The 16862-nt window shown below is 30.1% G+C and overlaps 1 protein-coding gene across 1 annotated transcript; it reads right to left on the bottom strand.

Annotated features, from left to right (window-relative positions):
- Positions 1-7440: 7440 nt before the first annotated feature.
- Positions 7441-8958, bottom strand: LOC133804658 (protein FD-like). The gene is made up of 3 exons (XM_062242799.1): positions 8372-8958; positions 8186-8254; positions 7441-8043 (listed from the first exon to the last, which is right to left on the bottom strand). The coding sequence occupies exons 1-3, from the start codon at positions 8867-8869 to the stop codon at positions 7954-7956; spliced, it is 657 nt and encodes a 218-aa protein (XP_062098783.1). The 5' UTR covers positions 8870-8958; the 3' UTR covers positions 7441-7953.
- Between the last annotated feature and the right edge of the window lie 7904 nt (positions 8959-16862).

Here is a 16862-nt window from a genome sequence, read left to right as displayed (position 1 = left end):
AAGGCACCTCCAGGCACGTTTTCCCTCTAGTCGGGTGAAGGTTTGACTAGGGTGATCCCAGGAAGACCATATTTCTTGAGATAATTATTCACCATCCTGGCCGATATGACACTAGGAGGCACAATGTACCAGTCAACGTCTGGCCTAAGGCCGTTGCGAGGTCGGGTTTTGGGTAGGATTTTTGGTGGTGCAGTATTTATAGGCTGAGGGTTAGTTCAAGGGTCCTCGGTGCGAGTGGCATGCAAGTTAGAAGGAGAGCTACTGGTTGTTTTCTTCTTTCTACGGGCAGTGTATTTCACGTTACCCATGTTTAGTTGACTGGTCGGAGGGCTGGTCAGTGGGTTTTGCTGTGAAAATGGGACTTCTGAAAACGACAGTGACGGTTGTTCTTGATCCTCGAACAGCAGCGCGAGAAGATTGTCGTCAATTGGCCTCTCACCTCCCCAAGGATCGTGCATGAATATCTGAGAACAGAAAAGGGGGATGAGAATCTACGGCAAACAGATAGAAGAAGAGAAAATGTTGGGATAACGTTGCTCTTGTATAAAAGTTAAGCTTTTAGACGACCAGCAGCATCCTGACGTAAACACTAAAAGTATGCGAGCAGTTTGGAAAAACAGATTAAAAAGCGAAAGTGAAAAGTTTTTCAGAAAAACTTTTCGACTCTGAAAATAAGCGGGAAAAGCACAGATTTTTCCAAAAGCATAAAACTCGAATTTTCACTTCAATTTTGGGCCCTAAAACAATATTTCTACTTCCCACATCGATTTCTAAGCCTCACTTAATGTTTTTACCACTTAAAACTCCTATCCTATCATGTTCCTATGTATGAACCTAATTACCCCATAATACTTTTTCTCAAAAACATTCAAAAACTTGTACCAAAATACCAGAAAACTCGTGAAATTTATTTTGCATGGTAAAACAGAGACAAGGAGTTCGAAAACTTACTTGGATTGCAAATTGTGTAGAATTCACGGGTTTTGTTGCTCAAGGTTGGTCGAACACGCCTCGGATCACCGAAATTTTCTAGGCTTCTCTTGAGTATTTTTCTTCTGAGTTCTTCAGAGAGGAAGATTTGGTAAAAGGTAAAAATGAGAAAAGTGATTTATTTATACTGATCGTGGTACAGTAAAAAAGGTAATGATGGGGGTAAGTTTTCAATGTGTGTGAAATCGTGTTAGCCGTCAAAATATTTTTGGAAAACTGCAACAGTCATGATTATTTACTTTTTCGAAAAGGCGCTGACAAACGTGACAAGTCAGACGGAGAGTTGGTCGATTAAGTTTATTGTATGCTAGTCGCAGTAAAATAAACTTGGGGGCAAATGTTTACCCAAAAAAAATTACCTGATGACGTGGCAAAATTAACAAGCACGTGGGATATATGTGACCATTTAAGTGAGTACGATCTGTTCAACCATCGACCAGAAGAGAGTTCACTCAGCAGATGGCATATTTTATGAGCGACCCGTCTGGTCGCAGCATTTCAGATATTCTCTACAGATATGTAATTTCGCATTTATGTAATAATTGCGATTTCCATTTTCGTTTAGAGACGTCTGTATTAAATGTAATTAAGGCCCATCGGCCTAGGTAGAACTCCTTGAGCATATAAATAAGACTCAAAGGGCTCAAGGGAGGGGACTTTTACTTTTGAGAATTTTGAGAGAGAATTATAGTGTTTTTATATGCCAAAATTGTATTCATCCCGAGGCTTGTGAAACTCGTGAACCCTAGTTCATTGATCACAGTTTTTGGGATTCTACATTAATAAGAACACTAAGTGGACGTAGGTTATTACCATCTCTAGGGCCGAACCACTATAAATCTTTGGTGTCATTTATCTTTTTATCTTGAATTCATCTTATTTTCGTCGTTTTACTTGACTCCGTGTCGTTGACCAAATCAAGGGTCTACAAATATAACTTTAAAATAAATCTAATTAAACAAAACTAATATACATATACCATTATATTAAATTCATACGCTCCTAAATAAATAAATAAATTATAGAAAAAATACAATTTAGGTAATTAATAATGTAAAATGGTCATTTCTCTACAATTTTAAAAATGAGAACAATAGTTTCTTGATGCCATTGTTTTGGGTCATTTATTATAATTTCTCTATGTTTTAATATTTTTGTGTCTTGCGTGTTTTTTATTGTCTATATATGGTAAAATGACTATGACGGGGTGGTAATTCATGTTCGCTGATCATATTCGTGTCGTGTCGTGTCGTGTAAAAACTCATGTTATATAAATAAATGCTAAACAAAAACTCAACTCATTTAATAATAGTCAAAAAATCAAATACAAATTTGAACGGATTATAAACGGGTTGACATAACATGATCCATATAACCCGTTTATAATAAACTATTTATGAAAATTTTGTTTTCAGATTATGTGAATAGGTCAACAAATTAACCATATTTATAACATATTTAATATATTTATGACTCATTAAACACTAATATGACATGCTTATGACTCATTAATATATTTTTTACAAAATAAATATAATAGATGGGTAGTTACCATGTTATTTTTGGGTTAGACAGGTCAACCCCAAAAAGAGTAGGTGTGTCAACTCAAAAATGACATAAATCCATTTATTTTGTGTGGGTTTCAATTTGTGTCATCATGTGTCACCTGTTTTACTACCCCTAAATATTATGTTTAATTTACAGATTATTTTAATGAGTAATGAGTAATGATACATGCACTCAAAATATACACCAAAGCATTATACACATTGATGTGGCAGTTTAGTCTAACCAATCATATTTATTAAAATTGAGACGTACTGTTTTAAAAAGCAGTGACATGTCACTGTGTGTAATATTTTGGTACATATTTTGGGTGCACATATCATTACTCTATTTTAATATATAATGTTTATAATTAATAACCATTGATTATGGGATGTGTTTATTTCTATTTGTATTATATATTTTTTTTTTTTTGTGAAGTTATTGTTATGGTTTTACATTACTTAAAAAACAACTATTGCCATTTTATTCTTTTCTTTAATAGAAATTTGATATGATTTGGGTTTTTTTTTTTAGATTCGGAAATAATTGGGTCCAAAGGAGAGAGGTCATTTGTAGATTAGGACTCTCGTTATCGAGGTAGCATATACCGATAGTAATTTGAGTGGGAAAGCCCAAAACACATAAGGCCCAGATAAGTCCCACGATCAGAAAGATTTGGGGATTTTTTCATAAATGTGTGTATATGATACGTACACACAAAAATACTAAAACATTACACATATTAAGAAAAAGTGCAAAATATAGAACAATCAATTTGAACAATATTGAAAGAAAAAAATTCTTTCACAATTCATGATGAAAAGTAAACTTTTTTCTTTTAAGTGAAAGTCATACATTTACATTTATCCCCAAAATTTTCAAACATGTCCATATTTTCAATAAAACTTTTTAAAAATCATATTTACTATAAATTTTTAAGGATTTGTTGGGCTCAAACTTCAAAGTTAACGGGACTAAGTTTGAACTTTGCTTTTATATAAATATATATATATATATATATAATATGGATTTAAACTCTCCCCACCCCATACACACACAATTTGAACTCGGTGCTAGTAAGGGACACCATTAGTGTCCAATGTCAGAACTAGCTATTTAGATTCTCCGAGTAGATAGAATGTGTGGTATTTGTCGACACTCCAAGCTAATAAGTTAGCATAAAACTCACGCTTGCTGGCAAACAAACTCACTAGTTAGCCACACACATCTCGTAAACGCAACAGACAATAACGAAGTATATAAGTAATCACCAAACAAGTCATCTCATTGATGCGTCCACACAACACAAAGACATACAACAAATGCAAGTGGCACGCGATGACCAAATGAATGTAACAAACAAGCAACATATAGACAAAAAAGAAGCATACACGAGCAAATATAAACAAACATCGTTTTATTAATATAAAGCTTTGGTAAGGTAATGGAGTACACAACTTGAGCCCATATCTGGTAGTCATGGTGCTTCACTAAGTCACCAGGCCACCTCTCCCTAAGAAACATTCTAAGATAAAAATGCATTCCTAGGAACATATATGTTTGTCTAGGAGACATATACATAATTACAGTACTGTCACTACCCTACCTCATGAATTTGCTTGGTGTAAGACTTCACTAATGATCAAGCACCAAGACATGCTCATATACAAAATTGTCCATGTGAGTGTGCCAAAAGGGCAGCACGCCACACCCAACACCCACTGGCATAACATCGTTATTTGTGCAATTTAATATCAGGTCCCACGTATTTTAATTTAAAAAATAATATATGGGATACGATACTAAATTGAATCAATCAATATTTTGTGGTATTGGTGCCCTATAACAATTCTCTTAATGTTTTTTATATTTTTATAAATTATATAAGGATATACGCAATAATAAAATTAAATGTTTGTTAATAATTTTACTTATATCAATTTAATTATAATAATTATACTAATCAAAATGTGATAGGTAGCTAGTAATAACAATCACAACAATAATTTATTGTGGGTACTAGCAGATGCTACAAAATCTAAAAATTTAGTATTGATATCTTGAAAGAAAAAAAACCTAAATCGGTGCGTAACTATTGCTAAAAATTCAGGGTATATTATTATCTCAAATATCTTATAAAATCAATATGACTTTCAAGATTAGTAAGTTTATAATGTCATATTGTATAGAGAAATGTTAAAATCTTTTTTTTTTAAATATTTATTTCTTATTTTATATTAAAATGTGTCAAATATTGGATGAAGCCATTAATTTCAAGTCATCATAAAAATAAATAAAAATATTATCAATAAATAATTACACTGAAAAGCATTTTCATTACGCTTATTTGATCTTGTATTGAGGGTATGTATAATGATTGTTATGTTTTTCTTCTTCTTAACAATTTATCAAAAAACATCACTGCTTTTGTAACTTGCACTCCAATCAATTGCTATGGTGATTAGCTTTCTTCTTATTTTATTTGTTTTTGGAAAAGTGCCAACCAAAGAGCATAAAAGCTATATTGGAAATCAAATAAAAACCACAAAGATCCATCTGGACCCCCAAAACCAAACATACTAACAAAGCTTGCTAAACACAACCAAAATAACACAGTAAAAGTAAAAAGAACACAGTACAAAGGCAATTCACAAGGCTCAGTCCAAAGGAGAACTCCATCAAAAGAGTCACAAAAAAAAATTAATAAAATTACTATTCACTCCTTTTTTCTATCATTGCCTTTCTTCCATTATCTCTTTCTCTGTCAATCTTAATTATTTTCATTCCCTCCATGCTCTTCCAAGTATATAAGGTGTTAAAAAGTGAATTATAAATTCATTTTAGAACTATAGATATAAACTCATTCAAATCATTTTCACTTTTTTAGAAAATATTGGTTTATTATTATTAGAGTAATTGGTGAAAATATCTTTTTCTTTTAAGTCATTTTGTACTTTAGTTTAGTTTTGATAAAAAAAAAAATTAAAATGGCATGTGTCTAAAATTTCGACTGTTAGAAAAAAAAATATTGACTCAATGGAAAATGGTAAGACTCTTACAAGTCTAAGCAAATAATATAATTGATTAAATAAGATTACAACTCGATAACAAAAATACAAGTTGATGTAGAAAGATGTAGATAAAGAGAATAATAGAAAATACAATTCTATAACAAAAGGATACAAATAAACTAAAGGATGAAGAACAAAAGATATAAATGGAAGTACAACTCTATAGCAAAAGATACAACTAAATATAAAATAAGAAATAAGAAGATGAAACAAAAGAAGTAAAAGAATAAGATAAAAGTAAGAACAATAATTGAAACAACTCTATCACTAACACTACCAAAGTGAAGAGCATTGGGGATCACCAACTTGAACATGGTTTACAACCTTTGTCCAAAAGCTTATTTCCCCATATCTCAAGCACTAAGGGAACTCTCACAATTGGAAATAGTTCTCTGGAATAAACAAGTCTCTAGGTGAATTACTAGTCAAGTGTTCTAGTGGATAGAAATTAGTGTGACTAACAAGTGAGCAACATGCTCCTATTTATAGAGTTTTGAGACACCCTTTGAATTTCACATTTCACCAACCTCATGTCTATTACCAATATTTAATTTGATGTTTATGGAATTAAAACGGAGATTTGAGAGTTACTTAGTTGTTGGAAACGTTCAAAATTGGATAAAACCGAAGTTGGAAAAAAGACTGTCAGCACTCCAGGTCATTGCCTGGGACATGCCTGGCCGCGGCCGCTAGCTTCTGTCCCCCAGGGCGCAGCCTGGGACAAGCACTGGCCGCGGCCACGATGCATTTCAGCCACCCAATTTTCCAAACTCATTCTCACTTGATTTTGTAATTTCCATACACATTATGGGAGTTAAAATCACACTTTCAACAATCATATCACTTGTGACTTTGTGAAATTCAATCTTAAAATGTGTAACATATAATCAACGCATTATTGGGTAATATTTGTGAGTTACAAATTTGTAACTAATTTTGTAACCCCAAATATGTTACACATTTGGATATTCTCACTATGTGGCACACTTTGTCACATTATTTAATCTAAACATTATATTAAAAATAATATAACATCGACTAGCTATGTAAAAATTTCGACCAACTATCTGGAGTGTCGGATGTCATTTTGCAAAAAAATTATCAAAACTAGGCCAGAGTACAAAATAATTTCAAAAAATAGTCAATTTTGCCAAGAAACTCTTATTATTATTATTTGTTTATATAATTGATTTGATAGAAATATGTTGAAAATGAGTACTCTAATCTTCCAATTTCATCCTAGCTTGTTTGGTTTTATGAGGAAATTTTGTAAATTTTCATAAATAACCTATAGTAGCTTTTTTCAAATGCATATCATTATTATTTGCATAACATTCAAACATTACTAATTCAAAGCCTAAAGCTATACAACATAGAGCTAAAAAATATGTACAAACTAAAATAAGTGACTTTAATTCTTTAAATTATAAATTGATTAATAATTTTATTCCATTAGATAATATATTTTTAGTGTTGCTGGTGGAAGAGGTATTAATAATTAAGTGATTGAAATTACTATTTTTGTGAATGTGCATGTTTCGGTGCTTGATAACTAGAAACTTTAGTCAAGCCCATTAAATAAAAGAAAGGAAAAGGATTGTAGATATTTTTTTCCCATATTCATCTTTATTTGAATTCAGTTTATTGTATTTTACTAAAAAAAAAAGTGAAGATAACATATCAACTAAAAGCTTATTAAAATAGTTTATCGTTAATAATATGGTATGAAATGAATTTGGCAAAGTTGATTTTGTCTCACTCCACCAAACAACTACATCAAAAAATGTATTAATTATAGACAACTACAATAAAGAGATAATATTGTTAATAATTAGAGCAGAGAATGAGGCGTACATTTTAAACAAACAATATTCACATCATCTGATCTCCTTACTCTTTACAATATAATTTAATTTTTATAATATAAGTCAAGCAAAGTAGGAATCTTGATTTTTTTTTCTTTTTTTTTTCTCTCTCTCTCTCACTCAAAATTAATATATTTTTTTTCCTACCTTTGAACCCCAACAGCTATAGGCCCTCCATTGGCCACCAAAAAGCAAATTTGAGGAAAGTGACAAGTGAGTGAGGCACAGCCACTTGCTGATCTAAAGCATTGTGGCTTTGGCCCCTTTTTCCTGACCAATTACTCCCCAACTTGTTTAGTCTTTCTGAGAAAATTTCGTTAACCCAAAACCCATTTGGAGAACTCCAAAAATAGAAAAGGCTTAACGATAGAACTTATCTTTTTTTATCACTAAAACATGTATGATATAAATATATATATATCTAATCTAACCCAAAAAAAGTCCTTCTTACTTCCATTACATTCCATTCCATTCATTTCTCAAAATGGTGCTGTCAAGGTTCTATACAGACTCGTATCTTTTTTGGGGCATTGATGAGCAGCAGGCTCTTTCTTCTTAGAGCTTTTAATCTGCAAATATATAGTACATATGATCAAAAATCCAAACACTTTGATTGACCCAGATGATAATATAACACAATAAACAAGAATACATTCTCGAGTGAGAGTGACGAGGATGATGATGATGGTCTGTAACCTGAGTTATTATTACCTGTTTACGAAGCAGAGCATTTTCTTTCTTTAGGTGAGCAAGTCTAATTTCCAACTCCTTTGTGTAAACCTGCAAAAACAAAAAACAAAACACAAAACAAAACAAGGTTTAGCTTAGAATTAGAACCCATTTAATCTAAAGTTAAGACACAAAGACATATTAAGGCGAAAACAAAGAAGGGTTTGCCTCTTTTCTAGCTCTGGCTCGATCAGCTGAGTCTCTGTTCTTCATCAATCGCACAAACCTTTTTTCAGGTGATTCCAAACTTTTCTTGGGTGCCTTTTTCTTGAGCTGAACAGGAGAAGTGTTTAAAGAACTCGAACCACTGTGCTGATTAGCCGGGTTCGAACAAACCGGAGCTCGAGTTTCGAGGAACTGGAAGCCAAAATCAGGGAGCTCGGAATTCAAGCTGAAGGAACTGAGTGGGAGTGGGAGTGGCTGCTTGGGGTGATGGGAGAGAGAAATGTCAGGGATAAACGACGACGAATCTATTGACTTTGATGGTGTGTTGGAAAGGAGAGGAATGGAAAGGAAGTCTTGGAGAATAGCAGATGGGAAGGGTTGATCGGTGGCGGTGGCAGTGGCGGTGGCGGTGGCGGTGGTGGTGGTTGTGGTTGTGGTAGAGGAGGAGGAGCTATTTTCCGGAAGGGAGGAAAGGTTGATGTTTTTCCACACTTCTTCCATGGATTTGATTTATCTTTTCTTTATGGCTTTGAAGAATAGAAGAGAAGAGAAGAGAAGAAAGAGTGGGAGAGAGTTTATTTAATGATGTTGACACCAAAATAAAAATTATATTTTGTATTGAGTAATACTAAATAAGTCGTTTTTGAAAATGTATTATTGTTTTATTAAAAATGAGTTTGGAATAGTATTGTGTCCCTTTCGGTAGAACATAAATCAGTCTATATTTTTAACTTGATGTTATATAATAATAATAATAATAATTATATAAAGCAATGATACTATATGTTTTTTTAATGGTAGTGTGCGGTGTTATTTATTATCGGATCTCATATATTATTTTGAATAATGATATATGTACTAAAATTATACACCACAATATTACATTATTTGAATCACATTTTCATTTAACCAAACAAATTTACTTTAGGTGAAATTTATTATTTTTAAAAACAGTGTCACATAAATTGATATCTGGTATAATGTTTTGAAAGATAATTTACAGCAAATATCCCTATTCATAGAGTAAAGTAACTAGGAGAGTACATTATAAAAAAAAAAAAAAAAAGTAGTAAGTGGCAGAGTGAATGAATTTCGAGGAAAAAATAAAAAAGCAGGATTGTATTGTATTTATCAAAGGACAAATACAATGAGATTCCTCTTTCTTACTTATTGTAACCAGTTTTGAATTGTTACCCAGTTCAACTCCTTTTTATGAATTTTTCGAGGTTCATAAAAAAAAATATATATAAATAAATTTTAAAAAAATTACTGATTCATCGAGCTGCCAGTAATGGCATCGTAAAGACTAGTAATTAAGAGAAGAAAATAATGATTGACATAGACGATCAACAATATTTTTCTTTTCTTTTTTTAATAAAAAATTTAGGTAAAACCTAGGGAACTGTTTTAATTAAAAAAAAACTTAGGTAAAACCTAGTGCTCATTGTAATAAATTAGTTTAATTAAAAATTAATCGTTTACAAATATTAGAGGTTAGTTTGTATTTTTTTAGTGTAGGGTCAACAATAATTGATGTCATTGGTACTTTTTCTCTTTATGTATTAACTTTTATAACATATTTCTTTTCTATGCTTGTCATCTACATTCTCATTCTAATAAAAATTGTATTTTTTCTTTCTTTTTTTGTATTCAATTTTATTATTTTCAGCAACATTTACAATTTAATTTTTTGTAATAATAATAATAATAAAAAATGCTAACAAATGAGTCAAATTAAGTTAGATAGATGTATTGAGATTGGCACTATGGGACCCAATTGATAAGGAAAGATTACAAGAAAATCCCTTTTATTTTTTATTCAAACAAATTCAAATTACTCCATTCAAATTTTAGTTTTGAAATTTAGGTATAGGTATTTAAAAACCTAATTTATATATGTTCAATAATAACTAAGTTTTTCAAGCACAAAAAAGCATAACATGGTTTAGTTGTCGGATCTCACAAAAAAAAAAAGTCTTCACATTTGCATTTAAATTTTGTGTGAACTAGTAAAATAATTTAAATACTTTACTTTGCAAATACGTTTTTAAATTTAATTTAATTAATAATTATTTTCAAATTGTGGTAATTATTTCAACAACTAATATTGTAATATCACTTTAAATTTTTTTAGGTAAAATTATCAACAAAAAAACTAAATAAAGTGGGGTCAATTCCTAATTTTTAAATTCTTGAACTTCATTTTCATGGCCAAATAAGAAAATAATATCAACATCAATCAAACATCAAACATCAAAGACAAAAACAGATATTTTTTCTTCTTTTAAAAAATATCCTACTTATGTAATATACCGAATCATTGTCCTTAATTGTAATATACCAAAGCATTGAAAGAAGTGATGGTGCATGTGAGGGAGTGAAGTGTAATAATTAAGGTGGATGTAAGGGTTAGAAAATTAGTGAATATTAACATTTTTGACAACCTCGTCGATGTATGATCACTATGCATACATTATTAAAATAAGAGGTTTCTGTTAAATATTATCCCAGCTAATAGATTAATGATGTGGTATTTTATCTATTAATACAATAGTATCATAAGTAGAATACTTATCAATTACCACTACTAAATTGTACTATTTTTATTAAAACTAAATTGAAATATTTTTTAAAAAATCTAAATTTTTTAAAAATAATAATTAAATCCTTAAATTTTTTTAAATAAAACTCATTTTAAAAGATTAAGAAAATAAACAATACTTAAAGTTTTAAATAAATTTTCAAATAACAAATAATTATTTTTACTTTTTTTTACAATATAAAATAAATATATCTTAAAATAAAAATTAATGTTTTTCCCTTTGTCCTCTTCCTTTTAAATTAAAATTTTTATTTATTTTTTTAAGTCATTCGTCCTTCATTCTCATCTTTAATTAAAAAAAAATTCTTTGTTTAGTATTTATTTTAAATTTTCATTCTAAAATATATTTATTTTATATTGTAAAAAAAATATAAAAAGTAAAAAAGAGTTATTTGTTATTAGTTATATTTTTTATTTTTTTAAGGATTTAATAAATATTTTTAAGAAAAAAATTATATTTTTTTTAATAAAAATGACACAATTTGGTAGTTGTCAAAGTTCATGGAATAAAATTATTAATTATTCTACACATGGCACTGCCACATCATCAATCTGTTAGTCACTTAGGACGAAATCTAACAGAAGTCTCATATTTCAGTAATGTGTACAATTCGAGGGGAAATTTTAACATCATGAATCATTCATGGGGCACGATCATGTAGTGATCATAATTCAGGGGCAAAAATATTATTTATTCTTTTATCTAAATTAAAAAATATTGAATATATTCCCACTAAATGTTAAAATTTTATTTTCATAAACATCCCACCATTTTTTATATATATAAAGAGTCCATATCATTTAATTTTTTAATAATAATTTTAAATTGCATTTTTTATAGATAACCATATCATTTTACACATATCCAACTTGAATTTACTTTTTTTATTATTATCTTTTTGTCCAAAATTAAATAACAATAATATCATCCTTAAGTGTTTATATATATACTAGTTTTGGGTATGTGCCTCCACATATCTCATTAATTGAGAAGTAATGTAAAATAGATTTTAGTAAAAATTAATTTTAAAAAGAATATATCACTTAAATATCTATCCATACTGAATGATTAATCAAAGACGAACATACATGATTTTGTTCTTGTATGTGGACAGTATTCCTTCAAGTTCTTGTTTTTTTTTTTAAAAATATTACGTAATAACGAGGTTATTTTTTTTTTTACAAACTCCTTAATTATGACATTACACTACAAGAAATTTAGCATCTATCTACTAATATTATTCATAGGTAAAGATAGCATATTGGTAGGTAAATCCTTTTACCTACATATATTTGACAAATATTGTATTGGAAGGTAATAGTTAGTCGAGAAATGGTATCATTGCTTATGATTAGTATATTGGTAGATAAAACTCGCATGGATCCCACATAAATGAGTCAATGTTGTTGACTTAATGTTTAACGTGGCAGCGAGCGTGGCATGCCACGTGGTCAATTATGTGTAAATTTATTGATGATGTGGCACATGTGCCCAACTACGTGTCATTTAATGGATGTCATGGTAAATGAGGTGTCACTTGACATGGCGACTAATGTGGCACCCGACATGGCACCTGACGTGGCTTGGTGAGCTTTTTTTTACACGTGGTAGTTTCCTATTGTTCCACATGGCATTCTTTTATGTTCTTAGATTTACCTACACTTATATATGCGTAGGCAATGATATAATTTATTGGTAGGTATTGTTAAGTAATTATTTTGAAAAATATTTAAATTTAATTAATTATAGGTGATAAATAAAATTAATTAACTAAAAACAAATAATGTTTATAAAATATGAAAGAAACATATCTTATAAAATGTTCATGAAGCAAATCATAAAGGATAAAGTTTTGAACTAATAAAGTAAAACATAAAAAGACTACTACGAATCATCTTGTTCCTCTAACATTGAGGGGTAAGGATCATTTCTGACATTTGCATCTGAATATTGATTTGATGGAGGTGGTGGCATCAAATTGTTTTTCCTTGGTATTTCCACAACAACACTTAGTTGGTCATTTGTATAATCAAGCCGGTTGTTTGTTTCATCAAGGCGTTGCGCTAACTCCTCATATGTTGGCTTATTTGACTCAGTTGTATGACATTGGAAAGTATTAGTTGTACTTGAAAAAGATCGACCCCAATCTTTCAAGTGTATAGACAAACGTCCAAGAATACACTCCATAATGTCTTTATCAAACATTTCTTCTGGAGTGTGTTGGGCTCTTAACGCCATCATTTTATCCTATATACACATTTTTTTTCTAATTAGTAATGATAAATATAATAAGTTATAAAATTAAATTACTTAAATATATTTCTGGTAAATGTGGTCCAGTCCATACTCATTTTTTCTCATCATAATATTTCAAACGCCAAGTCTCAATTTGGCCAGTGGGAGATGCTAACACCACTCCCCGTCAAATGTGATATCGCGGTGTTGAAACTGATGCATTTCTAGACTCTCACTTTATCTTTGAACGATTGACGGTATTCTTCAATGACATTTCTTGAAAAAGAGAATAAGAAAAGTTATTAATAACACTAATAAAATTGTAATTTCTTGAAAATAAATAATTACCTCAAATTCATCAGAAAACCAACGATCACACAACATCTCCCAATCTTGTTGGCGATCATCCTTCAAATCAGGATGTCTTTTCCTCTTTGTCATCTGAACATCTACTTCTCCTCCAATTTCTTTGAAATATCTATGTAACTTGTACTTGAAATTCTTCCAAACTTTTCTCATTTGATCATCAATGCATTTTATAGTAGTCTCATCATGCATGTTAATATCAAATTAATCCTATAATTATATAAGTAAAACTTTATCCATAAGTAAAACTTTATAATCTTTCCAAATAATTTTTTCCCAAGTATTTTTTTTTTATCTTTTGCAAACATTATTCATTGATAAGATCTAAGAGCATGGAACATGTTTATTAAAACATGTACTCTTTTACAACTAATGATATTAACAAAATATCTAATAATAAACTTAACATAATATAAAAAATATATATAATCTGAATATTTATAATTGTCATCCTTCAAAATTAATACACTATTACATCATAATTTCAATTAATACAAGTAAAATATCCTCCCTTTAATCATCACTAGAATTTCATAAATTTATGTAGTATGACTTATTACGAGCATTTATATGACTTGATACACCAGCATATGTATATGTATATATATATGTGTGTGTGTATATAATGACTACTTCTCAATGGTTACTACCTATGGATTGTAACAAAAAAATTGATGATATGGCAAAATGGTGACTTGGTAGAACAAGTTACCAACAAGGAAAGATTTTTTTTTTTTTTTTGCAATAAATTCAAATTCTATTTTTTGGCCATATATAGAGAATGATATGCACAAATATACTATAAGGCATGAGCTTCTAAGCTTAGTAAAGAAAATACAAACATATAGAACATATTCATAAATATCACAAATAATTCATCATAAAAGAAATACCACAATTATTTTATTATTCAAAAAATACCATAAAAGCAAAACGTCTACATAATACCTTACTATAATAACACTTCCACGAAAAGAAATCTTTGGCATCCATAACTATGCATCTCTTAAGTCATACATGCAAATTTAAATTATCATAAACTGTAATAACCAAGTTATTATTCTATTTCCTAGAATTTTTTTTTTCTTTTTTGTGTTTCGTTACTTTGAATGTGGTTATGAGATGATTGCTTAAGTATGATAATTTTATAGGTTATGATTAATTTAAAGCCCATGATAAGTTTGGAATTTATTATTTAGAATAAGAGTATACTATAGTATTTAGAATTTAAATTTTTTGGTTAAGATAATTGTGAAGGTTAGGAGAATTAGATAATTAAATGAATAATTTTCGTAACTCTAGGTGATGTAACTTAAGACCCGATTTTAACCCAGTTACATTACGGTTTTAGAAAAATGATATTTCTAAAAAGTTTTAGATAATTAAATTAGCTTTCCATGGTACCATGATTGTCCAAATTGGACTACTACAATTTCAATAATGTTCATTTTACTACAGATGGGTCTAAAGCTACGAGATTTCTAAGAAATGTAATTTTGAGAGATTTAAGCTAAGTTGGAACAAATTTGATTTGAGTTCCTAGATTATAGCATGTAGGCTTATGGAGGGAAGACTTGAATAGAATTTAAACAATTAGACTTGAGGAAGAATAGGCATAGGTGGCATGTAGGCTAGAGTGTCGGCCAGAAACAAGCAACTAAGTGGACTTGCTTTGGTCTTGAACAACTTGTGAGGGGTGTGTGGCATCAAAAGAGAAAATGGAGGAATTGGTTACCGCAAGACTAGGGCTGGCCGAAACTTAAGAGGAGGGAAGGCTTGGAAGGAGTTTTCAAAATTTAAATAAAGTTTGAGAAAAATTGGGAGAGCATCAAGGTGGAGAGGTTGAGCTTGGAACCTATAAATAGAGCTTAAGGCCTTCCATTTCCTTTACAATTTTTGAACAAGCTTAGGTGCATAAATACTATCATCTTTCTTCATCTTTTATTGATCTTGGCCAAGATACACTACATCCCGAGCCTTTATCATATTTTTGAACCCTAGCCTTTGTTTCATTCTCTACCAAATCTGAAACACACATCATTGCTAAACATTTTTCGACATTGAAACCCTAAGGCTCCTAGTGGCCAAAATTATAGTTTATACAAGGCAATTGGAAGATATCATAATTATTCAAGGTTCTAAGATTCATTCATAGTCCGGACTAGAGTATTGATTCACGAAGTTAAGGTATGATTATTAAGGTGTAGAGTTTGATTTATATATATGCTAGTTTAGACTCTAATGCTAGTTTATGGAAATTTTATGATTTAAATGGAACTTTGGGTGTGTGGTTCTAAGGATTTTAGCGCATTCATTCTCTTATCTCCATTTTCTAGGTAAGAAAATTACGTAGATATTTATGTTGAAATATGTATGTGTGATATGTATGTATGGTATATGTATTGCTAATGTTGCAAGAACAAGAGGGATTTGTATGTGAGGTAATGTGGCTCTGGTTTGCCTATTACAGTTATCTCTACCCTCATAAATTGTCTATTTCGTTATTATGCATGTAAGGATATCATTGGTCTTTCCTAGGTTCACTTTTGGATTAAGCTATGATATTAGTAAGGTTTATGTATGATTTTGTATGGTTATGTCTAATAGGTATATGTATGTGATATAAGACTGGTTAACTAACTTTTTGCTAGGTATTATGTGATTGTTATGCTTATGTGTTTGTTTGTATTTCCTTATTGGGCTTGAAAGCTCACTCCTTATGTTTTATATGTGCAGATAAAACTAAGTAGAACGTTAGCCTGATGAGTGCAAGTTGATTCCATCCAGCAGTGTGTGTATCAGTGATGATCATATAATTGATGGTGGTCAAAGGGAACGCATGATTTTTATTAGTTTTTATTTATTTTAAATAAGAGATTAATAATGTTGCTTTATTTTACATTATTTTATCCATTAAAAATTCTAAAGTATGTTTTTTTTTACTGGTACCCTATTGCATATTTTATAATAAAGTGGCAACATTTACTATTATTTTTGAACGCTTGAATTTATTATGTGATTTTATTGAATAAATGCGGGCAAATCAATCAAGTGCTAGGTAAAGTGTCTATAAAATTTGGGCATCCAAGCCATTTGGATGTCACTTAGGTCAAGCTAAAGTTTTGGACATCACTTAGGCCCAATTATGAGCTTCACTTAGACCTAGTCACACTTATCATCTTGTATCTGAAACGTTAATGTCACAAAATTCGCTTAAAATCATAATCTAGATCTATCTAATTTTCCTTATCTTAGAATTTAAGAACGAGCGTAAGAGATTGCTAAGCGTA

This window comes from Humulus lupulus, chromosome X (genome assembly GCF_963169125.1).
Source record: "Humulus lupulus chromosome X, drHumLupu1.1, whole genome shotgun sequence".
In the NCBI taxonomy this organism is placed as follows: Eukaryota; Viridiplantae; Streptophyta; class Magnoliopsida; order Rosales; family Cannabaceae; genus Humulus; species Humulus lupulus.
The sequence above is the reverse complement of the archived record's forward strand: the minus strand, read 5'-3'. Positions and strand labels throughout refer to the sequence as shown.

Bases quoted from the DNA above. Each gene is read 5' to 3' on its own strand.
- LOC133804658 (XM_062242799.1), bottom strand. From the start codon at position 8,869: ATGGAAGAAGTGTGGAAAAACATCAACCTTTCCTCCCTTCCGGAAAAT. The intron at 8,255-8,371 runs GCAAACCCTTCT...TTGTTTTTGCAG, and splicing joins GAGCCAGAGCTAGAAAAGAG to GTTTACACAAAGGAGTTGGA. The intron at 8,044-8,185 runs GTAATAATAACT...ATATATTTGCAG, and splicing joins ATGCTCTGCTTCGTAAACAG to ATTAAAAGCTCTAAGAAGAA.